The 27,704-nt window shown below is 41.9% G+C and overlaps 1 protein-coding gene across 6 annotated transcripts; it reads right to left on the bottom strand.

Moving 5' to 3' along the window:
- Positions 1–1,838: 1,838 nt before the first annotated feature.
- LOC107116260 (chromosome unknown open reading frame, human C9orf72) lies at positions 1,839–27,425 on the bottom strand. Of its 6 annotated transcripts, XM_015418154.1 has the most exons (12): positions 27,302–27,425; positions 26,642–26,750; positions 18,950–19,436; positions 16,321–16,380; positions 15,463–15,558; positions 14,498–14,562; positions 13,613–13,685; positions 11,307–11,423; positions 8,224–8,459; positions 5,736–5,793; positions 4,637–4,746; positions 1,839–4,534 (listed from the first exon to the last, which is right to left on the bottom strand). In XM_015418154.1, exons 3-12 carry the CDS (start codon positions 19,391–19,393, stop codon positions 4,348–4,350), a joined length of 1,446 nt encoding a protein of 481 aa, XP_015273640.1. In that variant the 5' UTR covers positions 19,394–19,436; positions 26,642–26,750; positions 27,302–27,425; the 3' UTR covers positions 1,839–4,347. The 6 variants fall into 6 exon arrangements, with proteins under 6 accessions (XP_015273640.1, XP_015273641.1, XP_015273639.1 ...); XM_015418155.1 differs by lacking the exon at positions 26,642–26,750 and having other exon boundaries at positions 27,302–27,334; XM_015418153.1 differs by lacking the exons at positions 26,642–26,750; positions 27,302–27,425 and adding an exon at positions 26,457–26,568.
- Between the last annotated feature and the right edge of the window lie 279 nt (positions 27,426–27,704).

The raw sequence follows: 27,704 nt of genomic DNA, 5'->3' as shown, positions 1-27,704 counted from the left end.
CATACTATAAAGTCTTAAAACAATACTGTGCACAACACTGAACACCATAAAAAGGGGGTGAGCTAACTCCTGGGCCATTGGTTTTTACACTAGAATTTCTGTAGCCCACTGCAGTGTTTTATATTTGCAAAGTAGTGCACATCTAGTTCATGTATGACTGATCTATGCCAAGTAGTTCTACATACACACTTGTTTAGCAATGTAAAAAAATGTCTTCCTAGAATAGATCAAGGTCTATCTAGTCCAGCTTTCTTTGCAAGACTTCAAGCAACCAAATAGGCATTAGGTGGTCCACTGGAAACCAGCCAAAGGTTTTGTTCACCCTTGCTTTATTTAGATAGGCATGCTATCTTTTAAGCCAGGAAAGCATCTATGGTCCCCCTTTGTATGTTACCCAGAGCTGTGTAACATCTCAGTGTTACTTCAAGGTTATGCACAATAATATCTAAAATTTCCACACTTGCTAAAAGAATGGACAATCCTATAATGGCACCTACAAAATCTATTTTTCCCAAGTGGAACTTTTAGAAGTTATAAGGAGTAGCATGGGAGAAAACCATGAGATGACATCAACTATGATGCTTTGGACACATACAGAGGAGGATTCAATTCTTCTTTAGCACAAACATCTATAAATGGTAAACAATGAATTCCATGAGAACTAATTCTTTCATAGTCCTTTAGCCTAAAAACTCTACAAGATATATAGTATACAAGAATCATAATTCCCATAAAGAGCATGTAAGCATATTCAGATGTAACTCTTAATTTAATTCTTATCCCTTTCTAAGATACCAGCAATATTCTTTTAATCCAAACCATCTCTGATGCTCTGCAGGATTATATGGAGTCTTGAGACATTATAATGTCTGGAAAAAATTTACAGGAATATTCAAGATATGTGGCTTTAAATGTAAGATGATTTAATAGTAGATAGGGTGAATCTAAACGAGATAGCACTTGATTAACATTTTATCCATGCGCTTCTGCTTTGCCATTGTCACTTGCTACCACCACCCACAATCTCTTGATTTCATCTTGGGTGGCACCTTCCCTTACCAGAAAGCAACTAGACTTGTTCAGGGACACTCTCTTATCACAGCACTATTACAGATGGTTAGAACTGTACTAATATAAGTCATTACAGTGCAATCCTATGCTGATTTACTTCAGTCTAAACCCATCAATTACAACTGGCTTAGAGCTGAGTAACTCTGTAGAGGACCATACTCCTAGAGATATCCGAGATCCTACAGCCTGGAATGGGATCAACGCTCCCTCTAAGCTGTGGAGTCTTGTAAGCAAAAATTCTACTTTATGAGCTACTGGCATTAAAGTTGTGAGTGAGCAATTTGACTGCTGCATAAATTAGTTTGCTCTGGAGCCATCCTTCCTGAGCTAAGGCAAAAATGTGTGAGCCGGAGGCTAAAAAACTGTGAGCTCACACTAACCCATCTTAGAGGGAACACTGAATGGGATGGGGCTAATTTGAAGCATAAAGATGGCAAGCTATCTTGATACGGTAGAAAGGGCTTGGGGAGGGGGGAGGCTATACCAGGAATGCTAAAGATGCTTTGTATCATGTGTTATAGCACCACTGTAACATTGCTACCACCACTTCCCTGCCCTCAGGAGACGTGGTATAGTGGGACCAGAATTGCTGTTTTCTAAACCCTTTGCATATTGTTCAATTCAAGTAGACCAAAAAGAACAGAATGAACAAAGGCAGCCAGTCCTCTCAATTCTCTTGCGATATTGGTTTCAACAGATAAATTTTACCTTGAGCAATAAAAATAAGCAACACATAAGTAAACATTAATATCTTATTTATTGTGCAAGCCGAACAAAAGTGCATCAAAATTTGAGCATGTTTTTGGTATTTAGATGTTCCAAAGTGAAAACTGGACTTTATGGTGTGTTTCAGGCAACAGCACTTTCTTCTTTTAGTAATGTCAATGACATATTTTCCATAAGGAAAGCTAAAATTATTAAGCACATGCTTCTGTAATGCAATCTGCGTGTGAACTTCTCTAGCACTTCAAGAGAACTCTAAAGTCATGTAAACCACTTTAAGAAGTAACATTAAAAATAATTAGCAACCCTTAACACCATATTGTGCAACTTTGTAATATAAAACAGCAGATAGAGTTTGTATCTTATCACTATATTATGTCAGCAATAATGGACACTGATTTTTCTGGTATCTTACTATACAGAATTCTAGAAGTATGAAAAAATATACAGACACCCTGGATACATAGGTAAGTAGATACCACATTTGTTTCAAACCACCACCCAGCCATTCCCAAAACACATACCAAACACTAGTGCAACCTTAGTGTACAATTACATGTGTAAACAAAGTACACAGTGATTTGCAATAAAATTAGCTAATTTACATGCGCTGTCTTTGCACAGTTGTATAGGCTTTCTTACATTAACATGTCAGATAAACAACATCATAACAGAATTCAGAAGAAAGTAATTATTTCAGGTATCTTGCAGCTTTCCTCCCAAACATATCAATTAGATAAACAGAAAAAGACATCAATCCCTTGCATTAAAGTTTTTGCACAAAAACTTCAAAAAGCTGCCCGGGGCTCCTGGCTTTGGCACCAAAGCTACGTGTGGCTTAAGCCTTATTATGCAAGGGGTGTGTGTGTTAGGTCACCAGAACAATGTTCAACCACTCACATTGGGATGTATTTTTGATTTCAAGTCACATCGAGCTAGAAGGAAGGTATCTTTATTGTTTCCTGCCTTGACCACTGCCCACAAGGTTATACGCTTTGGCAGCTCCCTCCTCACTAGCCACTCCCCCAGCAATATTTTGACATTGTAATATTGTTTCCAGAAATCTGTGGGGCTTTGATATACAAGCTGAACGTCATCCAAATAGAAACTGCCATACTAATAGGGAATGACTGGCATATGAACACACCGTTTCCCTACTCATGTAGCATGGAATTTCATCCACCCAATCTCATGAATGAAGCACAGTCACTGAATCACAACAGATGACAGGCTTTCAGAACATTAAAAACTCAATTTACACAATGCTCCAAAATGGCTAACAAAACCCTTGGCTAAATGTGCACAGAGATTTTTGACACACTGAATTTCCCAAGCCACAGAAGAATACAAAAATATTGCACTTAGAGAAGCAGACACCTGTATTAGGGGATGAAACAGCAGCATGCACTATAACATCACATCAAATACAGTGTGACATGCAGATGGCCAACTTTCTGTTATTTTATAAAACCAACACACTGCACCAGACACATATAGACGATGATACAAATGTAGGCAAATATATATCAACACTCCCCATATTGGGGGGGGGAGCAACAGAAGAGATATAAATGTGCTAGAGATGAAGACCAACATCTAACAGACCAGAATTGTGTCATTACCGCCATTCCCATTGACTTCAAATCCACCAAGTTTGGCTATTTAAATATTTTTCAAAAAGAATATGAGCACAAGAATGTAGGATTTAGCCAGATTTTACTCAACAGTTTATTAGACAAAGCTTGGCAACTGCTCTCTCCAACACAGAACCTCATGTTTCTATTTTGTGCTTGGAAGTTATGCTACTCATTAAATCCTGTAGTATGCCTGATGATCTAACATAATCAGCATAAATCTGCAACTGAATAGCCTTACTTGGCACTGGGACACAGTGTAATTTGTGACCCAGTCTAAAAATAGCATTCTGCAGAGTCAGGTCCAGTTTTGCCTGTTGTAAGAATACACCTGCATTTTCCATGTCGGTTTACATGCTTAGATGTTATCATAGGTTTCTGGTGACTTTCCGAGTATGTGTATAGGCCGTGCAGACACTACTGTTCATGTTGTCAAGCACACCAGAAAATATCTTCAAAACCACACCTGAAATTTGTTTTACAGTTCACAATTAGGGAGTGGACAAATGTGCCCAACCATCCATGCAAAGCCATCCATGCAAAGCAAACTGAAGAAAAAGTGTTAAATGCAGTGCAATTTCTTAAGAGCCATTTAAAAAAAAAAGCTCTCTTGTTTAAATATAAACCACAACCTTACTTGGTGGTTTAGAAACTACCACAGATTGATTGTATTAGAAATACCCCAACAACATTCTGCTCTCACTATAAACAAAATGGAGCCTTTGATATGTACCTAAACTGAAGTGACTAGACTCATTATAGCACTAGTGCCCCTTTCTCCTTTAGGCTGTAGTGTACATCGCATTAAATGGCAGGGAACGGCAGAATGTGCCTCAAACAGCAACTCTGCATGTCTGTCTCTATGGCCTTTGAACAGCCTTGCAGAGTCCTAGCAATACAGATCACAAACAAAGCATCTTTAAAATGCCATGAGAACATCCCGTTCCTGCACGCTAGTGTAGAAAGGTCGGCCAAAGAGAAAGGAATGTAAGCCAGGCTTGATCTTCTCAGCTAATGCCATTATTATGTTAAGATCGCCCTCTGCTGTCAAGTCCAGGTCTATCTTCAAACTTCGGAGAGACTTGAAAGGCTTTTTACCTTTTTGCCTGGGGCAGGGGTAGGAAAAGGCTGTGGTTAAAACACAATGCTTTAATTTGAAACAGGTCTAAAAGTACTTGTCCCATTTCCCCCACTAGCTTTATACTTACGTGTCATCTTCTATGTATTTAATGAGCGTTAAGGCTTTTCTGTGAAGAACTAATAGGAACTGAGCAAGGAACACGCTTCTCAGGGACAGCCCGGGTTTTAAATGAAAGACCTGTTCAAATGGGCAAGAAAAGATTCAGTGTTCGTTCCTGAATTTCCCACTTGCCCCCACTATCATCTGCAGACCTCTTTTTAGTTATATACTATCAAAAAGCCATCATTAGATGGGCTGGTGTGGCCAGCCTGCAGTGGAGACCATGGGGTGTGTGCTCTTAGTCATGGCATGCTCCTTCCCAGGAGCTCTCTCCACACACACCGTTCCAGCCGGCTACTCGGAAGCATGCACGGCTGGCTGGTTCTGTCCCTGTTGCCACCCGCATCCCCCAAAAGGCAGCAGCAAGACATTAAGTTAATTAGCTCCATAGCAACCTCTTCTGAATCCACTAGTTTCATAAACAGTGGTTTGGGAGCCACGCGTGCCTCTCTGACAAGCTACTTGTGGCTCTCCCGAATACCAATCACAAAAGTGGCACCTACCCTATGCTACAGGGAAGTGGACAAGGTCCTAAATTGGGGGCCTTGTGGTTGGCAAGTGGGTCCCACCTTGAAACTGCCACAAGCCTCATGCTAGAAACATGCTAGGCATGGAGAAGAATAAGAAAAGTTTGATGTATACCCCGCCCTTCACTCGGAGTCTGAGAGCAGCTTACAATTGCCTTCCACTATACAGTGTGTGTGTGTGTGTGTGTGCACGCACACACACACACACACACTATATATATATCTAGTTCCAGCTCCTGCCAACCTAGCAGTTCGAAAGCAAGAAATTGCAAGTAGATAAATAGGTACCACTTCGGTGGGAAGGTAACAGCATTCCATGCGCCTTGGTGTTTAGTCATGCCGGCCACATGACCACGGAAACGTCTGCGGACAGCGCTGGCTCTTCGGCTTTGAAACGGAGATGAGCACAGCAACCCTAGAGTCGGATTCGACTGGCTTTCGAGCAAGGGAACCTTTACCTTTACTTATACAGAAGAAACTATTTCAAAACTACTACATATTGTTTTTCAGTTTTAGTTAACGGACATGACCAGTGATTACCTGATCCAGGAACGCTTTTACTAGAGTGTCTTGGTGCAGGACATCTTGAAAAACATTCCTGAAAAGAGAGAGGAAAAGCATAAAATGATTCACTATATCAGTTCTGGTATAGCACCAAGTTAAATTGGTGCTCGTAACGTAATTATAAATCTCTTGCAGCATTTAGATGTTGGATTGCATTGGAAAAATGAGGAGTGGACTTTCATTGCTCCTTGGTGAACTTAGCCCTGAGGTATGGCATCATCAGTGATAATGACCAAGTAACAAAAGACAGCACAATAGGCCCAGGACTATATAGATTCTGTGTTTAACTCTTGATGCATGCCATCATTATAACATAGATATACCAGAAAGTCTATTATGTTAGCTATGGAAGGTTTAACTCCATGGATGTAACATCGCTATTCCTTTGTAAACTCTATGGGAACACTATGAGAACTGAGCCAGCTGGGCTGGGAAACAGAACCCAGGAGAGAGCGGCTGGGAAGGTGAGTGTTTTTTGCCTTTCCTAAACCACTAAATTACTGAGGATCATTAACTGAGGTTGCTTAGTGAGAGGACAGAGCAGGAAACCAGCCAGAGAAAGCAGTGGGGCCTTTGGATGACAGAGGAATAAAGGGATTGCTAAAGGGAGATGGGGAGATGGCAGAGAAGCTCAATTATTTTTTTGCTTCTGTGTTCACTGTAGAAAAATGTGGGCCATGTGCCCATGCCACAGCCCCTATTTTCAGGAAGGGAGGCTGAAGAACTGAGCCAAATTGAGGTGACTAGAGATGAAATTCTACACCTACTGAGGAAATTAAAAAACAGTAAGTCTCCTGGTCCGGATGGCATACACCTGAGAGTTCCTAAGGACCCCAGATGTGAGATTGTTGATCTACTAACCCGTATATGTAAATTCACTAAATTCAGCTGCTGTACCAGAAGATTGGAGAGTAGCAAATTTGACACCATTTTTTTAAAAGGATCCAGAGGGGAACCAGGAAATTACAGGCCAGTTAGCCTAACATCTATCGCAGGCAAATAGGTAGAAACTCTAATCAAAAATAGAATTGTTAGGCACATAGAGGGACAAAGTTTGCTGAGGGAAAATCAGCATGGCTTCTGCAAAGGGAAGTCCTGCCTCACCTACATTTTGGATTTATTTGAGAAAGTCAACAAGCATGTAGACAGTGACCCAGTAGACATTGTATACACATTATATACCTGGACTTTCCAAAGGGTTTTGACAAGTTACCTCACCAAAGACTCCTGAGTAAACTTAGCAGTCATGGGATAAGAGGACAGGTTCTCTTATGGATTTAAAACTGGCTAAATGACAGGAAGTCAATGGACAGTTCTCACAATGGAGGGAAGTAAGCAGTGTGGTCCCACAAAGATCAGTATTGTGGCCTGTACTATTTAAACTATTCATCAGTGATCTTGAACTAGGGGTGAGTAGTGTGGTGGCCAAGTATGCAGATGACACAAAATTATTCAGGATGGTGCAAACCAAGGCTGATTGTGAAGAGCTCCAAGAGGACCTCCACAAACTGGGTAAGTGGGAGACAATGTGGCAAATGAAGTTCAGTGTTGGTAAGTATAAAGTGATGCACATTGGAACAAAAAATCCCAACTTCATGTATAGGCTAATTGGGTCTGAACTTGCTGAAACTGAGAGGGATAAAGATCTTGTGTTTGTAGTGATAACTTAATGAAAGCGTCTACCCAATGTGCCGCAGCAGTGAAGAAGGAAAACTCTGGCTGTGATAACACACACTAAATAATCCACTTTCAATCTGGATTATTGCCAGTTCACAACAGTAAAATCCAGTTTGAAAGTGCACTGAAAGTGGATTGAAAGTGGATTATTTAGTATGTGTGATCACAGCCTCTATGTTAGATATTTAGTAGGAAAGGGATTGAGAATAAAATGGCCAATATTATAATGGCCCTGTGTAGATCTATGGTGTGGCCTAATTTGGAACACTACGTACAATTCTGATCCCTGTATTGCAAAAAGGACATTGCAGAACAGGAAAATGGCAGAGGACAACCAAGATAATTAGGGGGGTTGGAGCAGCTTTCCTATAAGGAAAGGTTGAAGAGTCTGGGACTTTTCAGTTTAGAACTCGAGGGCTTCCAATGAAACTGATAGGCAGTAGTTCAGGATGGACAAAAGGAAATACTTTACACAGAGAGCGATTAAAATGTTGAATTCACTGCCAGAGGATATAGTAATGACCACAGGAATAAACAGCTTTAAAAGAGGATTAGACAGAGTCATGGAGAACGTCTATCAATGGCTGCTACCCATGGTGACTGAGGGGAACCTCCACATTCAGAGAGAGGCACGAATCCTCTGAATCCCAGAGCCAGAAGGCAACATCAGGGGAAGGCCTCAGCCTCTTTGCCCTGTTGTTGGTCCTCCAGAGGAACTGGTTAGGCACTGTGTGAGACAGGATCCCGGACTAGATGGACCATTGTTATGTTCATATGGAATACATACAGGTCAGGAGTGAAGCTTTCATCTGTATGGATAATGGTATCCTGAGCCATCTCCTCATCTGAAGTGGCTCTCCAAAATGCTGTTAGCTCAGATCGCATGTATCGCCGCTGATTATAGATATGTTCATGGCACGGAGGCATCTGCTTCACTGTGTTGACATCTACATCAATATGAGTGGTAGGATATGGAGCATACATCACTTGTCGGAAAGGTAGCACAAAACTTCCAGTCACATCCTGTCCCATTGGGGAAAAAATTAGTCTCCTAAGTTACTAAAAAGAGTTACAGGAATTAAGAACCATGAAATTTGTCATAATGTTCAAGTGAAATCAATAGACACGATAATTCAACTAAATAATGCCAAGCTGTTGCAGAGTGGGCTCACAGTATGGACAATCTTCAAAGTCCTGATTATTTAAAGGAGTTTCAATCCCACCTTTCCTTCAAATGTAAGCTTCCAAGGCAGCAAGCGGAGTTGGACAAGAGGCGCCTTCAGTCAAGCTGAAGAAAAAATTGTGTATTCTCACAAATCTTAGGCTCCCAAAGTCACTGATGGCAGGCTCACAAAATACTGACTGCAGGCTCTTGAGTAAAAACTGGCTCTTGGTTTACTGACATAATCAGAACTGACCTCCAAGTAAATAAATTTATAATTGGGTTTTTCATTTTAAAGCCATGATTGTCACACTCTGGGGTATGCCTTGTTATGAAAGCAGAAACAATTGTGAGAGCTCCTCTCAGTCCAGAATGCCGTGGGAATCTAAACTGAAGTTGCTTTCTCATCCATTCCTAACTCAGTCTGGGCAGCTGGTTAGCCACAACCCCATTCCAACCCTTCTTGGTAGCGAAACCACAATTAGCCCATTTGTCAGAAAAAAGAAACACCCTATTATAACCTGCATGCCAGTATGGTGTAGTGGTTAAGTGAGCGGACTCTAATCTGGGAGAACCGGGTTTGATTCTCCACTCCTCCACTTGCACCTGGCTGGATGACCTTGGGCAAGCCGTAGTTCTGATAAGAGCTGTTCTTGAAAAAGAGCAGTTTCTGTCAGAGCTCTCTCAGCCCCACCTACCGCACAGGGTGTCTGTTGTGGGGAACGGAAGGGAAAGGAGTTTATAAGCCGCTCTGAGACTCCTTTGGGTTGTGAAGGGCAGGGTATAAATCCAATCTCCTCCTCTTCTTCCATTCCAAAGTTGTGCGGCAATAATGGTTTATAACATTAGCCATGGCTCAGTGGTAGAGCAGAGGGGGCTATGGCTCAGTGGTAGAGCACCTGTTTTGTGTGTAGAAGGTCTGAGGTTATATCCCTGACATTTCCAGTTAGAGGGATCAGATAGTAGGTGATGTGAAAGCCCTCCAACCTGAGACCCTGAAGAAGCACGGCCAGTCAGAACAGATCATGCTAACCTTGATAAATCAATGCCCTTATTCAGTATAAGGCAGCTTCATGCATCCAGCGCAGACTGGTCAAGATCAAACTTGATTTACCCATGTGCTACCCATTCCCGCATATCATAAATCTGATGTTTTGTCAGACAGGAGCAGACTATTATTCATTAAATCTGGTATGATGACAAATATTATGACATTCTTTAGTATAGGAATATATGCTATGTAAGCTGTTCCTAATATGAGGAAGGAAAACATACACATTTTTCTTTCTTCCTGGCTGCAGGAGAGGAACAAAGAGGAAATTACACTGTCTGAATACAGGGGCAACAGAAGCAAATGCTTTCTGCACAGTAGGCACAGCGGTAGTTAGGTTAGCAATGTATCCAGCACAATTAAAAATGCATAGTTAAGCCATCTTCAGCCTCTCTCTTTTTGTTCTTGCAGAGACTTTTCTTTCAACAGCTGAAAGATGATTCAGGACCTGTTTTGATGGCTTTTGTGTAATTTTGATGTATTTATGGGTGTCACTATCTATTTTATAAGTAGCTCCCAAAGTCAAGCTTATGGCTTCCTCTTCTTTTTTGTAATTGAAACTGGCAGTTGCTTATTTTATTACTAGGCACAAAGCCCATTGCAAAGTGAAGGAAACAGGCCCTAGGAAGACCCTGGGGCGAGGGTCCGGCGGCTGGGGACGCACCTGGCAGGCCAGGGAAGCGCGGCGTTGCTCTCCCCCCGAAGAAGGGCCCGTGGCCTGGCTGGGCAAGGTGGCCCAGGGAAGCATGGTGTGGCTGTTTTGCCGCCTCCCCGAGCGCAGTTGGGGCAAGGCGGGGGGGCAGAGCGGGGAAGGCCGGCGGAGGCCAACTCCCCCCAAGAAGGGCTTGCAGCCTCTTGGGCCAGGCTGTGGCGGGCGAGGTAAGCACGATGCTGCCGGTCTCCCCCTTCCCCGTGGTGAGTCAGGGCACGACAGAGGGGGAACCCCAGGGAAGGCCAAACGCCCCCCCCCGGAAGAAGGGCCAGAGGGGTCCATGGGCCAGGCCATGGCGGCCCAGGGAAGCGCGCCACGGCCCTCCCCTCCCATCTGTGACTGTAGTCGGGGCATAGTGGTAGGCCAGCAAGGCTGGTCACCCACCTCCTCCCCCCTCACCAGCATCCAGGCACCGCAGTGTCCTTCCGGTCCAGCGGCTTCGTGGATACTGAGGGTGAGCAGCTGGCCTGCAGCTATGTGGGTGGGAGTGAGCCAAGCAGCCAGGCAAGTTAGCCAGTGGCCCGGGACATGAGTGTGAGTGGCAGGTCAGCTGGCGAACTGATTTTGCCGCACATGAATCCTACCACTCCCCAGGCCAGAAGCCACCCCAACTGGCTTTTATATATAAAGAGAGATTATTTCCTTGTTAAATTCCTTTCAATTTGTAATCATCTATGGAGCCTTCGTAGCTGAAGGCTACAGTTTTTTAAAAAAGTTTAGATAGATTTTCCCTGCCTTTGCAAAGAACTCCACAAACAAACCAGTTAAATATCTGAGTAGAAATCTGCATTTTAATTTAAAGAAAAGCTAAATACAACATCTAGTCACAAGGACAGGTGATGCTGGCAGAATGAACAACTGATACACATCTAAGCATTGATCAGAAATTAAATTACTGGCTTTTCAAGAGAGTTCAGCCAAAGAAAACAAAAATAAAGACCTTACCTTGAGCAAGCCTTGCACAAAAAGTCCTGACTCATACTTGAAGGAAGTTTCACTTCTACAGAGCCTGGAACACTTTCGCTCTGCTGATGTAAGAAAGAGGCACAGAGTCCGCACGATCTGCAACACAGAAACACTGCAAAAGCCATAGGCAGGATAACTGAGCAAAGACAAACTCTGGTTATATTGACAATTGCTATACTGCACAATGAGCAGGCAGGTGTTACTTGGCTATTACAAGCCAGCCAGATGTTTTTTCCTAGCTACAAATTCAGCTGTGTGAATTTTCGCAGCATACAAACTGCATATTTTCCATAAAGAAAATACTTTTCTCTCCCCTAGGAATGCACTGACTGCTATCTGTACAGATGCTCTGTGTAACTATTGGTTCATGAACTATGGAGTTAAAAACTACAGCCTGACCCAACACCACTTTGAGACTTCAAAATTCAGTTGTAAGAAGCTGAATGCTCTCCATTCTAACACTGTGAGAGGAACAAACAGACAGTTTAACATTAATATAATATAATTTTTCTTTCTAAGCTAGGTTTGTTCCATTATTAGTTGGGGGGGGGGGGGTTATTCACTTAAACAAAAACACAGTGAATCAGGCAACACTCCCCCCAACAACTAAAGTATTCCTCCCTCCCCAGTACAGAAATGAGATATTGAACCTTTAGCAGCAGATATAGGCATACCAGTGGCACAAATTGTTACCAATAAAATAATTTTACTATGGCGGATAGTAAATATGAGAGCAACCCCACACAAGTCTACTCAGTATCCTAGTGAAGTCCCCTCTGTGGAGCTTACTCCCAGAAAAGCATTCTCAAGATTGCACTGTATTTTTAATGACGCATTAGTGTACATTTTTATTACAGTATATACATTTTCAGTAAGACAATAAACATGCTGGATTGTGACTGAACAGCAGTGCTGCAAACATAGCTTGAAAAACGCGACTAGATATAAGCATTTAGACTGAGTTATTTTTCCATATCTATACTTTCATTATAACACTAAGTTGAGTTACTCCATTTTTAATTTTATATAGCATTAAACAAAGACTCCAAGATTGGGCTAAGCACAACAATATTCCAAAACCATATCAGTAGCAAAACTTACAGCAGCTGGGAAAGGGGAACCCCAAATTCCAGCCTATTTATCTATAAATAAAAGGGCTAAATTCCATTTCTATGACAGTAGGTGTGACAGGTTGCAAAGAAAACCAGGCTTTTTAAAATGCTGCTTGTGTCAGAGAGTCAGGGAGTTCAAGAGTTAATCTTCCCTGGAGAGAACAGCTTAAGTGATTGGCTGCTCTACTCGCTCTCTGATTGGCCAGCATCAGCTTAGAGAGGAAATAAAACAGCTGATCTGGAGGGAAAAGATTCATTTGCCTTTTGAGACACTTTTGGTCTTGGTCTGAAATCTAATGTCTGGATCAGTAGCCAAAGGGTTTGGCTTCTGAGGAAAGAGACTTTGGGAGTCAGGGACTTGTCTGAAATGTACTTCTACAGAGCGAATAAGTACCCCATTGTCTTAAATATATTAGAACTACTCTGAGGGAGAATTTAAATTCACAGTCAAGAAAGCTACAGAACTGCTTTATACAGACAATGGATACTGGAGAAGGATTTGGCAGAAGGTCTGGGTAGTTAGAGAGAACTCCCATACAAGTCAAATAGTAAAAGTGTTATTGCTTCTCAGGGACAAGGAGAATAACTTCCTGTCAGTGAAAGGGTTTGTGATAAAGGGGAGAAGCTTCGAAACCTCAGGAGTTAGTGAAAAACTGTAATATCTAAAGGGAAAACCTGGATCTTTGAAGGGAGAAACCTAGAAGTACTAAGACAAAGCTATTCTCTAAGAAACTGTATTCAAGATTCTGTGTAACATCTGAAATATATGATAAGCAAAAACCTCTATACCTTGAATCCTCATATTTATATATTCCCTACATAATAAAAACTTTATTCTGTTTTTGAAAGTTAATCTGTCTCAGGTGCCATTTTATAAGGGTTTATAAAGCAGGACAGCTCCTGTATTTCCCTCAAGTTCCTGTACTGGGTCTAGAACCTAAACAAGTATCTGTGACCGGGTGGGACAATTTAAGCTTATCAAACAAAAAAGATATACATGCTACTGGAGGGTGATTCAGTCACAGAGGGGAACTAAAATATTTTTGGTGAGAAAATTCTGGCTGGGTGTTGGGAAAGAGACAGAGGTCTGTCATAATTGATCTCTGTAATAATGTGTTAGTCTCTGTAATAATCAGGAATATTATTTTAATAATGCATAGAAAAAACACTTACCTTATTAACTTTTTCTGCACTGCTTCCTACAACTACTGAGCAACCACAGGTCTGCAGGTGTGAACTGATGGCTCTGAAAATTAAACATAATACAGTGATATTGAAGTCTGCAGAGGAATTTCATGTGCTGGAACTCAAGAAAGCACAGATGCTAAGGAGTCCCCTTTTTATTAGGTTTTCCAAGTTTCATAGGTAGCCAGTATTAAAAGTCACAAGCTGCTCCAATTACAATTTGTGAATGAATACAGCTTGTTGCCATGCTCATCTACCTGCCTGCATTGAAGGTCTCTGGTTTGAGATCAGTACCTCGTGATGGCCATCTGGGTGAACCAAAAGTTTGTTTATATGCCACAAACTAGGGTTCTGGATTACAGTTTAAATTCTGGCTTGTGGGAAGTAAGCAATCTCCAGTTTATTCACTTGTCACATGGGAATCAGAATTTGTTTCAGATCAGGAATCCTCTGCACAAGAAGAGGGAGAGGGGCACATGTACATGGGTACAGCACCAACAAATGTTCATGCACAAACTGGGATCACTGTAATACCTTAATGCAGCCTCAGAGTCAACTGTATGATCATTTCATCCAACCATCTGAAGTTAAATTACCACACACCTTAATCTGTGATGTTAGGCTAAAAAAAAAAAAATCTATTCTAATTAGCCAAACTGAAATTACATCCATGCACAAAAACTGTAACCCCCAAGACAAAACTACAGCTACACTTTGCCCCACACAATCACACCAGCATTCTTTAACAGCAATCAATAAGGTCAGCAAAGAAGAATGGAGCCACATAGATTGCTGGTTAATGATCACAAAATGGATTGTACCAGATTTTATGGCACGACCTGGAATTGTAACAGTAAAGAAAACTGATCGTACTTCAGGAGAAAACCTTCATGACAGCTATCTCCAATATCATCATCACTGAGCACTGTGTCACATATCTAGAATGCAATGAAACAAGGGAAGGGAAATTAGCCAAATATGAACATATGTTAAATGGTTAGGATTCAATAAACCTTAAGCATACTGTGGCATAAATATTTCCAAGAATTGTGCAAGACAAGGAAATATTCAAAGTCATACCCTTATCTTTTAGAGATGATATATCCATGGTTCAGACTCAGAATCACAGACGCCCTCCTTTGTCTTTCCTATAGAATTTCCCCACCAGCTTTAACCATGGTTAATGTTAATCACAGTTAGCTTATTTGCCAGGTTTCTGAAACCAGCTTTCAATCCTTCAACTGAGCACACCCTGGATGACATGAACTGTGGCTAACATCAAACAAGAGCTTTAGTTCTGATTAAGGTGGATAAAGAGCACCAGAAAGGGAAGGAGAGCACACTAACCTTGCTGCAGTCCATGGTTATGTCTATACTAGAGTTAAATGTAAACAAAGAAAAATAACCCAAAGGTATACTTTTATCCAGATTCCATACATATATGCACGTCACCATATGTGTTTCGCTGGTGTCTTAACCACCAGAAGAAATTTTTATACCATCTCAAAGATTCTACCTTCAGATTCTCGTAAATTTTAATTGTATCAATATATAATAAGCCACACTTTGACAATTCTCTACATTTTAAGCACTGTATGTTTTGTGATTGAATCAACTGTGATTTAAAAATTATTGCTACTGCTAAGATGTTTCCAAGAGACATGTTGCCATTAGCAAAGTAAAGCCTGCTTAGGGACCTTTTTGCTGCCAAAGAGCCAAAAGGATATCAATTTATGATCCTGTAATAGTTTATTTTACCAAAGGCAGTTAAAAAAGAAAAATAGGAATAGAATGGCAGAACTCCTGACTTTTATGATGCAGCTAACATAAGGACTTACATCTATTTCTTCTGGAACACTGTGTGATTTCATAGATGAAAGGAGTTCCATTACAGGAATAACTTCGCCTGTCAGCATTGGAATGATGCTCTGACCCTGTGCAATAAATAATGTTTTTATGAAATAAAAAGCAGAGCATGCAGTAGAAAAAAAGAGAGTTCCTACTTAATGGCAAGAGCATGAAATGACTGAACCGTTTTTGAAGTCAACAAAAACAAGAGTAATCACGAACTAGCCAAAGATTACCTTTCAGATTCATTCCAAGTTACCAAACTGAAAAATAAGCACATGAACCCAAGAACATAATTTGAAAAATGAATTTCTAAATGTTCAGGCCAAGCTATTAAATAAGCTTCAAAATAGTTCTTATTGTAGTCTTCCTAGTGTCATCTACAGCCTCTTCTTCTACTGGAATAAAGCTCAACAGCTGAGCGCTGGCAGTTCTTTTGTTACTGACTAAATGGTCTGGTAAAAAACTTGGACAGAAGACTGACTATACAACCAGTCTCACGAAACCATCATTTTAAACAAAACTGTTAATTCATCTAAGTAACTTTTGTGTAATGAATAGGAAACAGTAATCAAACTTCTATTTTGCTCCAAAATTGAAGGGTGGGCAATGAGAGCTAATATGCTTATTGTGAACTTTCTCAAAGTTTTCCTTCATACAGTTCTTATGCAATATTTCCACAACACTCCAAAATTCACAGTAGCAACTTCTACAGGTAAGCAAAATTCAACAAGAGAGAAGTACACACAGTCTGACTTCTGCCACAGAAACCCAGGGAATTTATACTCCCGGCCTCAGATGGATTATATTGAGTATTTTACTATATGAATCCAGTAATCCACTCTTACCTGATCTTCCATTCTCTCTGTGCCCTCCACTACTGCCCTCTGTATGTGTTCTTGCCTTTCCTGTGTTAGAAAAAATCAGTATTTTTGAAAAATTAAGGTTCTACTATTTGTCTATGCACAGTTGATAAGCACAACATACCACTTCTGTTTATACTTTACAAAGACCTCAGATACACAAGAGAGCTGCATCAATCAAATCAATTTTATTCCAGATCCTGAGTATATCTACAGGACAGATTATATGGTACCTAAACAAGTGGACATCAACCAATCAGAGTTCAAATTCTCACTCATAGAACTCACATGGCAACTTGGGCCAACTCATTTCTCTTTGCCTAGTTGGTCCCATACAGTTAAGTGAGACAACTCTATGTAAGGCAGCTTGTATGAAAGAAGGTACATAAATCAAATCCCAAATTACTTGAAAGACTTAATCCCATGCAACTATGTTTCAGATACGTCCTTCAGTTAAAAAGCTATACTGTTCCATTAGGCGCTATATGAGAACATCGTATTAAAAATTAGAAATGAACCTTGCACATTTAGAAGTGTTAATAGTTCTAAAAAGTGCTCATGATAGATACAATAAGGCCTGATTTTCACAGAAAACAGAATGAGTGGGTAGAATGGACTTAAGCTGGAAGGTAGGGATGTAATTTTGGATAACTCTTTCCATGTATAAGAACGTCCTGCAAAAATTATACAATAAGGGAGAAAAATAAGTCCCGCCCACTCCATAAAAAGACATTCCTTTTTCCTTGTAGAAACTTTTTATGCAATAGAACATGCAGCTCAGGGGTCCCTCAGCAAAACCATGAGGGATGTATTGGAGGTCTGTGGTAGGACTGGTGGGCAGTCTTCAAAAATTATACCTCTCCCTTAAATTAGAAGAAATTTGCTGTGGGATTAAAAACCATGGTCTGATTCTATGGCATACTGTATCAATAAAAAGGGTATACAAAGTTGTTGAAATGGTACAGCCATCTGTACATACCCCAGAACATGACATGGCACTCTTCTTTAAAGAAGTTACATGAAAACGAAGGTGCAAGCCATCACGCTGTGTCACTGTTATCACTTTTTAGTACTAGAACTGGTCCTTTTAGAAGTCCCAACAGTACCACTGAGACAGAATTACTCTCTTTCCATTTGAAGTTTTGACAAACTGACTAAATGTGCCAATGTTTCACCTTCTGCTTGAGAACAAATCCGTAAGTCCATTTTTAATTACTGTTAAGCAGTTGTTTATCTATATCTGCCTTTCCAAACATTGTGAGAAACGTTGACGTCTCGGTAAACATGCCCATCCATTCAATTTTTAAGGGTTGCTTTCCTTACTCTAGCACAATCTACTAGATGCATGCCAGAACAGCAAAAGTAACACCTCTGAACACACAAGAAGTACAGATATTTTCAACTCTTTTTGATCAGGCATGTCTTCAGCAGAAAGACTTGCCAGTTTTGTGAACAAAAATGTATAGGTTTCTAAGCAAAAGCTTAAAACAAATGCCATTATGTTCCATCAAGGTAGGCTGGTTAATGGAATTTATTCTAAAGGAGCTTCTGAAGGATAACCCACATTTAGACCATGAGTGGCTACGATATGGGTTCCTCCAAATACAATATCATTCAATTCCCAGTAAACATGAACAAAATGACTACTTCACACAGTGGCATACTCCTAAAAAACATTCGGAATATTGCCAATACTGGGCTTCCTCTCAGCATGGATGAGCGTGCCAGGACTATAAAGTTAGGGGCACAACGCGGGGCACTTGAATCTACTTCTGATTGCTGTCTATGGGAAGGTATCAGATGTGTTTAACAGGCCAACGAGAGATCAGGAAGCTAATTTATTTATCTATGATATTTCTGTGCCTTCCCTTCAAAGTCCTACTCAAAGCAGCTTACAATTAAAATGACATAACATAAAAACAAGCAATTGGACGTAAACAGGATAAAGACTATCCATAAAACAGAAGAGGACCATAAAAAAATAAACCTGCTAAAATAAAACCCCTAATTAAAAGACTGGATAAAAATACGTGATTTGGCCTGGCACACCAATGGAAGTTATGATGCCAGCGGAGCCTCAAGAGGGAGGGCATTCCAGAGGCAAGGTGCCACCATAGGAAAAGACCGGTCTCTAGTCACCATCTGCCTCACCTCGGAATGCAGGGGCACAGAGAGAAGGAATCCAGAGGCAGATCTTGACTGCCGGGCTAGATTATATGGAAGAAGACAGTTCTTCAAGTACCATGGCCTCAAGCTAGTTAAGGACTTGAAAGTTAAAACCAGCACATCAAACTGAGTCCGGAAACAAGAAGTGAAGTTTGTGAAAAAGAATTTTAAATGGTCCCAATTTTGGAACCTAACAAATGTTGTAACCCTTGAAAACCCTTGCTTTGAAAATCCCTACTTTGTTTGAACCCATGAGTCCCTTGCACCAAACTTTTCTCATTATGTTTATGCACTTTTATAACATTGTTTTATGCAAAATTGATGCAAAACAGTAGGAACACCAGGAACAAAGGGGTGAAATGAATAGACTCATAACGACAACATGAGCAAAAACAAACAAAAAGGGGCATATTTCTTCCCCCTTCACTGCAATAAAGAAGCAACCTACCTTATGCATCCATATCCTTCCTTTTCTTATAATGTGTGTCAGCCTGTCAACACACACTCTGTGCAGGGGAAGGTAGAAGCTAAGCTCACTTTGCGGAAGTATAATCGAAAGTCCATAGGTACTTCTGTCCCCGTTCCAGTTTCCGTCAAAAATTAAGGACACAATAATTACTCCTTTCTCGGCCAAAACAAAAAATTTCACATCTATTGCACCGCTCTCTGCATTCCGAAGTATTTCCCCGTTCAGAGTGTGGTTTGCAAGAAATGTTATTTCTCCATCACTGAGAAACTGCTGCTCTGCTTTTGGCGCCCAGATGTGTCTGACCCTGGGACCAAGAATGTTATCCCAGTAGGCAAAAGTAGCAGCCAGTAGTGGTGACTCTCCATTCAATGCGATCTCAGTTTTGGCAACAGCAGGAGACGGAGGAGGACACAGAGCAGACATGATGACCCCAGCTGTCACATTGTCAAAGCCTTTTTCTTAAAACCTAGAAAGTCAGTTTGAAAAGTATAGATAAGGTTTACGTATAAGTCTGAAATGTATACATAAGGATTACATATAACATCAGTCACAGGGACACTGGATTGCCTCAAAGGTCTGTAAAATTTTGAAATGTATTCAGTACAAGTGAAGTTGTTCTGCAGACTCCCATGGAGCTCAGTGAAATATCAGAGTGGAAAGATAAATAAGGCTGGGATCCCAATTAGATTTTATCTAGAAGAAAGCCTAAATATATGTGCAGTATTTGGGTTATATGGCAGCACAGACTTTAAAAACTGACACTCCAGCCAAAGAACACGTACTGCTGCAGGATTCACATTTTTCCGTGGGTAGCTTGGATAGCACTGAAATACAGTAGTCCCAAGCAACCAAATAGAACAAATGTTTTTGAAGATGGTTCCAGGATTAATTGTCACTGCTTAGGTACATCACTGTTGAAGTATACAGCAAAGCTAGATCTTATCTTAACAGCAAGTAGTCCATATTTACACGCTTTATGGCTTCCAAGTCTTCTACATTCTACCCAATTTAGGTGCTTATTAACCATATCAGGAAAATCAGGTTAAAATAAGTTGCACTGTAACTACGCACACAGACACTTAGAGGCACAGAGAATTGCTGATACTACACAGGAACAATTACAAAGACCTTCCAAAAAATCAGCACAATACAATGTGATTCGTATGAAATATTTTGTGTATTCTTGTAAAGTTCAATTTAGGTGCAGACAAAACTGACCACTAGCATACTTCAGTTTGGATTCAAATTACAAGAAAGAAATAATTCCCCCAATCCCATCCACATAGCTCCCTATGCCTCCTGAAAAGCTTCTCCTCAACATCAGAAGACGTTCAAAAATAGTACAGTATATGACACTGCAGGTTACAATGGGGGACACAGGAGAATCTGTGGAACTGCCCCCCCCCGCATGAATGCAAGAATTTGCACAATAATGAGATTTCCACAGATTCAACCTTCTTTTTGCAGCTCTCAATGCACACCTTGAAACAGAAGATTCTTTCTGATATCTACATTCCATTCAGAGTCTTTTTGGATCCACAACTGGGTTGTTTTACATCACATACAAGTTGGTAGTATCAATATATCTAATTCTCAGCATGGCCCCCATCTGCAGATACTTAAAATCCACGGACTGGGGGCAGTGTAGAGACACAAAGTTTCTGCCTGCTGACCTGGGGAAAACCTAAGGTTCGCAGAAAAATCTGAAAGCTTAACAAAAAAAGAAAGAGTGGGTTAAATCCTCCCCAAACAGGAAACAATGTACCATGAGCATGGAGGAGAAAAGGACGAGCCTGGTGGCAATGCCCTGCTGCAGTTGTCGGGGACAGCTCAGGCCCTGCTTCCTCTCCTCAGTGAATGAAGGGCAGGCGAGGCAGGAGGACCAGGAATCCCCCACAGCCACTGCACAAGGAGAGGGAGGCAACCTTAGAGAAGTCTGGAGGGAGGTAAGTTCGGAAGGCCGGCAGCATCATGGCCTGGCAAGATACTCGGCAGGGTGAACAGATAAACAAGGGAGGGCAGAGGGGGAAGCGAAAAGGGGCTCAGAAGAGTAAGGAAGCTGGCACAGCCATCAGTTGTGGGGAAGGCAGAAGATGGCAGGGAAGGAAAGGTGTAAAAATAAAGAGGCAGTGACAGAGGAACAATGGGGAGAAAGACAGAAGTAGCAAGGAACCATTGGGGTGAGATCCCCTCTCCTGTGTGAGTCCCCACACCTAACAATCTATTGGATAAGCTCAACTTATTACTTTTCCTTACTTAAAAAAAACAAACCCAAAAAACAGAATAAGGATCTTGTAGTCCTATGATACTGAGACAAACCATTTAGTACTTCCTCTTGAACATGAATAAGTGGATGACACACCATTTACATTATTCCTCTACTAAAAAACCAGCTGCATTGGCATCAGGTCAATTAACACGAGTTCTAACAGAAAAGAAAATATCTGGTATCTCAAAGTAACCTCATTTCCAGCTTAGAACTGTATACACCAACAAGTGTACAGAACACTGCTCATATCTTTCTTTATCTACCTTTTTGCCAGTCCCTTCACAACTCCCTTTAAAGTTCTCTTCACTCACTTCTGCTTCTGTCCTGTGTAAAAGCAAAGTATTTCCATTCTGTTGCAAGCAGCAGAAGAAATCAGTTGCAGGTCAATTTCACAATGAAATGGAAGTCCCATGTATGCAACATACTGCAACCAGCCCAACACTGATTTTGACCTCTTGATCATGTATATGCACACAACCCTAGTACTGCATTCCTTAACATTTCAAATTGAGAAGGGAGTTCCATGATTTCAACTAATTTCCATTTAGTGAGACTGGCAATATGAGGATATGAAATGATATGAAACTGAAGAGGCCCACCTCCCTCTCATACAAACTGATTACTAACAGGGGCCACACAGTGCCTAGAGAGTGACCTACAAACATGGGGGGTGGATTCAAGATTCTAGGCAGCCCCTTCTTCCTACTTGCAATAGTTCCTGACAGCAGATGAAGCATGCTGACAGCATAGTGCTCATCCTACCTTGAGCATAAAATCTCAGAGTCTTAGTTTCCCCGACAGGCCTTTCAAAAAGTGGCACACAGCACATAGGGATCAAGCCTAAAAATAACAGGTTGGCTGATAGCCATCAGGCACCAGGGCCTCATTGAAGATATGCCTGAGATTTGTTTCAGGGGAGCAGCAACAGGTTAAACTCCACTAGCCCCTTAAAGACCAGCAAGATTCCAGATCAAGCCTAAAAATAACAGGTTGGCTGATAGCCATCAGGCACCAGGGCCTCATTGAAGATATGCCTGAGATTTGTTTCAGGGGAGCAGCTGTGCTGTTCTACAGGTTAAACTCCAGTAGCCCCTTAAAGACCAACAAGATTCCAAGGATATAAGCTTTCGAGAGTCAAAGCTCCCTTCATCAGATATGAAGGGGTATCTGACTAAGGAAGCTTTGATTCTTGAAAGCCTTGATCCTGGAAATCTTGTTGGTCTAAGATGCTCCTCGAATCTTGCCCCAGATATACAGATCTTATGCATATGTCATAAATCAACCCATATTAAATTGCCTGGTCTACAGTACTGTTCTTACATTTTTAGATTGTTTTACTTGTCATGAGCCTCTTTGCTACTTCAGATCCTCTACCTCTGCCAAGCCTTCCTTTGAGCTGTCCATTCACTCACAGCTCCAACACTGCAGACTGTCCTCCCAATGAGGCATTTAGAGCCTTGTGCCATCCACATTCTGCAAGGCCTTTTTTAAAGTTGGTTATTTTACAGTCAATCCTAAAAGAAATCAACCCTGACTGTTCCCTGGAAGGCCAGATACTGAAACTGAAGCTCAAATACTTTGGCCACCAAATGCGAAGGGAGCACTCACTGGAGAAGACCCTGGTGCTGGGAAAGACTGAAGGTCAAAGAAGAAGGCGACAGCAAAGGATGAGATGGTTGGACAGTGTTATCGAAGCACAAACATGAAATTAAGCAAACTCTGGAGGACAGTGGAAGACAGGAGGGCCTGGCGTGATGTGGTCCATGGGGTCGCAAAGAGTCGAACTCGACTGCGACTGAACAATAACAACAACAACAACAAATTTTTAGTTAATTTCATACAGAGGGTATTATTTTGAGAAAAGTGGTAGAGCTATGACAGCCCCATCCACTTCCCGCCCTCAGAGGCAAGATTTTCCCTCCGTTTGTTCTTTCCGTTTTGTGACTGAGCAACCCTAGTTGTCTGTTTTCTTCTTTCTTCAAGAAATCAGGCTCTCCCACCCTGTCACAGTATACTGTTTTGGCTGTCTTTTCAGCCCAGGAACCTGAGGGAAGGAATAGGAGTCCCCTTTAACTTATACAACTTAAATGGCACTTGAGAAGTTTTTATATTCCAAATTAACAAAATATTTTATTCAATATAGAGGGGAAAGGTCAGGTGAAATCAAGGATAAAATTCCCGGAAGTAACTCAATATAGATAACTCTGAGGTAAAATCAGTACATGCACAGACTTTAGTTCTTATATTTCAGGCTAATGAGAGTTTCTTAAACTATTCACAGTTACTTAAACTTTTTATGTTGAGAGCCTTTTGTTCCAGTGTTTCCCAAACACTACAGTACACCTGTGCTTTGCTGGTACACTCTTTTTCTTTCCAATATCCAAACCCCTTCTCTTCAAACGTCAGTACTTCTCCTGATTTTTTAGCTGACTCATCAGGGTTTTACAGGCAGTTTCTAACCACACCAGACCAGGGATATCGGCACTCTTCAGAGCTAACTCCCTATTTGACTGGGCAGGGAATTTTCTTCTATTTCTAGATCTTTCCTTGGCCCAAGTAGGAATCTCTATCTAACTACCCACTCATCCTTGTCCACTTTCCCCAGTTCTCCTGTCTATGTTAAACTGCTCTCAGTCAGGGTTGAATTTCAAAATTGTCAGTACTCGATTCTTCTCAGCTAGGGCTGAAATCAGACTCAACTCAGTCAAGACAGAAATGTAACTGAATCCCTCCTCAGCATGCAGCTCTCTCAAGACTTTCTCTGCTCACCTAATGCTAACCAATCAGATTTCTTGGAACAGCTTGTCATTCTAGGCTCTCTGGCTCTGTGAAGAATTAACCCTTCACAGTCCTTTAGCTGTTTGTACAGCACTTCTAAGATGTATCTTACAAAAAGAAGAAAAATTATTTGTTGCCAGCAGTCCAGTTTTCTTTGTAAGCTGTCTTCAGCAGCAGTAAATGTTTTACTAAATAAATTGGATGGGGCACAATAATAAAGGAATACTAATGAATTAAAAGTTAAGACTGTCTAGTTTGACTTTCTTTCTGTCTGCTGACTGACTGTTTAACAATCTTCCTCCTGGCCTTGATATATTTTTACCACTATTTTATCTCTTAAGGTTTTATTGTTTCATTGAACTGTTAAGTTGCTTCAGAAATATTTTGTTGAACTTCAGTGCATGAGTGAATGGCACATTTCCAGTAACACACATCTGGTGTTTATCTCTGAAAGACAACTCCTGGATACGTACGCTTTGGGAATTCTTCTGTTATCTGTGAATACAATAGGGAAGACTACACAAGCCAGCAGACAGAGATGGGGCAAATACACATCTAAAGCGGCACTATGCTTTCATGAGGCCTAATACAGAAAGACAGATAATCCTTACTTTCTTCTGAAGTATCACTATGACACACAGCCACACATAAATTAAAGACATAAATAGTTATTTCCTCTTTTAAGGGAACACTGGGCATCACAGCCATATGATTCAGAACTCTAAATGAAACATTTCTTTTAGAGTTCCTGTGATTCTCTGGAGGAAGCACTGGCACTAAAAGTGGTATAAAAATGCTCATAACAATATAGATATGGTTATGGGGTTTACACAAATATCCAAGCAGGGAGAAAGCAATGGCAGATTTTGGTGAGTAGCAGCTACATTTTACTGCAAGTGTCCTAGAGGAGGAAAAAACAAGCAAGCAGCATTATGAAAAAGACACTTTACTGGTATAAGATTTTTTTAAAAAAACAAAAAAACAAAATTCACCTACACAGATATTCTGTCAGCTTTCTGAGATGCATTTTTCTTGTTTCAAGACTGTTTCCCCCTGGCTGCCTCACACTGAGAAATCTTTCATTATTCATGTTTAAACACAAGGGCTGAGAGGCAGCATTTCTTGAGTACTGCAGCTTTGCATGCCCTTTGCCCCATGTTCAACGGTCATGTGATCTTTCAGTAATAAGACTGGAAATGCCCTCAGTCAGCTAGCAATTCCAGACAGCTCTGGTCACTAGAACTACACTGCTAGCATGGGTCCAAGCCAGTTTAAGGCAAGCACACTGGTTATCATTAAACAATTCTAAAGCACTGTGCAAAGTGCTTCTTGGCATTGCCCTTCTTTGGGATTGGAATGTATACTGACCTTTTCCAATCCTGTGGCCACTGTTGCATTTTCCAAATTTGCTGGCAAATGGAGTGCAGCACTTTAACAGCATAATCTTCTAAGACTTTGAATAGCTCCTTCATAGCTACATTTTAATATATATATACACATATGTGTGTTTTTAACATTTTAATGACACTGTGTTTTTAAAATGCTGCCAGCTGCTTTAAAAATCATCACCAAAGTGCAGAAAACAAGCACAAACAAGCACTACTGCCTGAGCAAAGTGAAGCATTTGGTTCAATAGCTTAGTACTGTTTGCCTGTAATACAATACTTCTTTGCCCTGAAATTTGCACTTTCAGGGCATAACGTAAGGTGCCAAGTTCAAACAGCAACGTTCATTCCAAATGAGGGTAGGCTGGGGAAAGAGGAATCTATAGAACACAACGCAACCTCTCTCTCCCTCTTGAACACAGAGGCATGAAGGTGAGAGTCAGTACCAATGTTCCCTCTAAGCTGTGGAGTCTTGTGAGCAAGAATTCTACCTTGTGAGCTACTGGCATTAAGGTGGTGAGCAAGCACTTTAGCTACTGCATAAGTTACTTTGCTCTGGAGCCATCCTTCCTGAGCTGAGACAAAAATGTGTGAGCCAGAGGCTAAAAAACTGAGCTAGCTCACACTAACTCACCTTAGAGGGAACACTGGTCAGTACATGCGTTTAGGATCTCAATCAGTGTTTGCCGCTTGAACTCCAATTCAAGTCCCCTTTTCAAACGGGCCACAGAGACGTAACATACACACACACACACACAGCAATTCTTTCCTTCAAACACTTAAAGAAAATTTGATAGGCACCCTTGGGAGAGTCCACATTGCAAGAACAACAGGATTCGTTCCCAAGAAAAAAAAGAGGAAGGGAGAAAATGGCAAAACATCTCACAACGCGACTCGAGCCTTAAACCCAAAGGCAGCATTACAGAGTTGCTGGTGAACTGCTTGGACAAGGGCTGGGAACTTAGCGAGGCCTCTCAACCCTGAATCTAACTTGTCATCCAGCATCCCGGACCACAGCTGCCTCCCAAAGGGAAGCTCAAGAGAACCATCCCACCTCTCCTCGCCGGGTCCTTTAGGGTGGGCGCCCCCCGGAAACGAGGATCCCGCGGCGGCCACTGCAGCAGTCCACATCGGTCAACAAAACACCCAAGGAAGGCACCCCCGCCCGCCGCCGCCCGCCCCTTCCCACGCTGCAGCCGTCCTCCAGTCTCACTTGCGCGCGCAGCCGCTCTCACCCACCGGTTAACGCACTCGTCTCCGGCCCTCTCGAAACCCTCGGCACTCGCTCTTGCCATTGCGCCTGCGCGATTCTCGAGCGCTTGCGTCTCGGGAGACAATGCGCGTGCGCCTTTTGGAGACAATGAAGACGCTAAAAATGACACCCGTGCTTTTCTCAAGGGAAGTGAGAGCGCCCTAGAATCTGCCCTTAGAAGTTCAACGCCGCCACCCCGGGGCCCAGGGAGCCGGGGGAACGTTTCGCACCCTGCCCAGCCGCCATTGCCACAGGTGCCAACGCGGCGGCGGCCGTATCTTTTCAAAGAGCCCCTAAAGAGACCTGGTGGAGCCAAAACGACCTCTCGCGTATCATACGCGAGAGGTGGAATTTGCCCCTAGAAGTTCAACGCCGCCACCCCGGGGCTCAGGGAGCCCGGGGAACATTTCGCCCCCCTCGGGACACATGTCTCCCCCGCCCCCCCCCCGCTCCGCGCGGGGCCATTGCAGCTGCCGCCAGCGGCGGCGGCGGCCATGACTTTCTAAAGAGTCCCTAGTAAACGGGAGCCTCCGTCTCTGCATGTTTTAAATAAGTCCCGTCCCCCATTTATTTTCGTCACCCTTTCCCGCACATGGAGGATTCAAAGGTAGGTAATAGGGGGCCGGAAGTCGTCTAAGAAAACTCACGAGACTGTTTCCCTCTCGCCTGATGGAAACACTCCGCCTTTTGGATGTGCGCACGCGCTGCCTTTTATTGCTAGTCGGTGGTGGAAACTGCACTCGTTTGTTGCTTGGGTGTTTGCAAGCGATACGTGGCTAAATAAACTTTTTAGTAGAGTTTTAAAGTTATGGGAATGTGCCTCCTTTCTCAAGCTTAAAGGGGGAGGGGGGATCTGGGCTGGTTTACTAAAGGTAGCCCTGGTGTTTTGGGGACTATTTTAAGGATGAAGAATAGTAACGCAACACCGCGTAGCTAGCTACTTGAAACTGGGCCAAGTCCAACACATTCTCTGTAGTTCCATCTTTATGCATGTTTATATTTGTTAGTAAGCCCCATGTATTTCAACGGCCTTACTCCCAACAGTAAATG

This window comes from Gekko japonicus, unplaced genomic scaffold, assembly GCF_001447785.1.
Source record: "Gekko japonicus isolate JY-2015 unplaced genomic scaffold, Gekko_japonicus_V1.1 scaffold1798, whole genome shotgun sequence".
Taxonomy (NCBI): Eukaryota; Metazoa; Chordata; class Lepidosauria; order Squamata; family Gekkonidae; genus Gekko; species Gekko japonicus.
Note: the sequence above shows the minus strand (reverse complement) of the source record. Positions and strands in the feature narration are given on the sequence as shown.

Bases quoted from the DNA above. Each gene is read 5' to 3' on its own strand.
- LOC107116260 (XM_015418154.1), bottom strand. From the start codon at position 19,393: ATGTCTGCTCTGTGTCCTCCTCCGTCTCCTGCTGTTGCCAAAACTGAG. The intron at 16,381-18,949 runs GTAGGTTGCTTC...TTTCTAACACAG, and splicing joins GAAGGATATGGATGCATAAG to GAAAGGCAAGAACACATACA. The intron at 14,563-15,462 runs GTAAGTCCTTAT...ATTGCATTCTAG, and splicing joins GTGTTCCAGAAGAAATAGAT to ATATGTGACACAGTGCTCAG.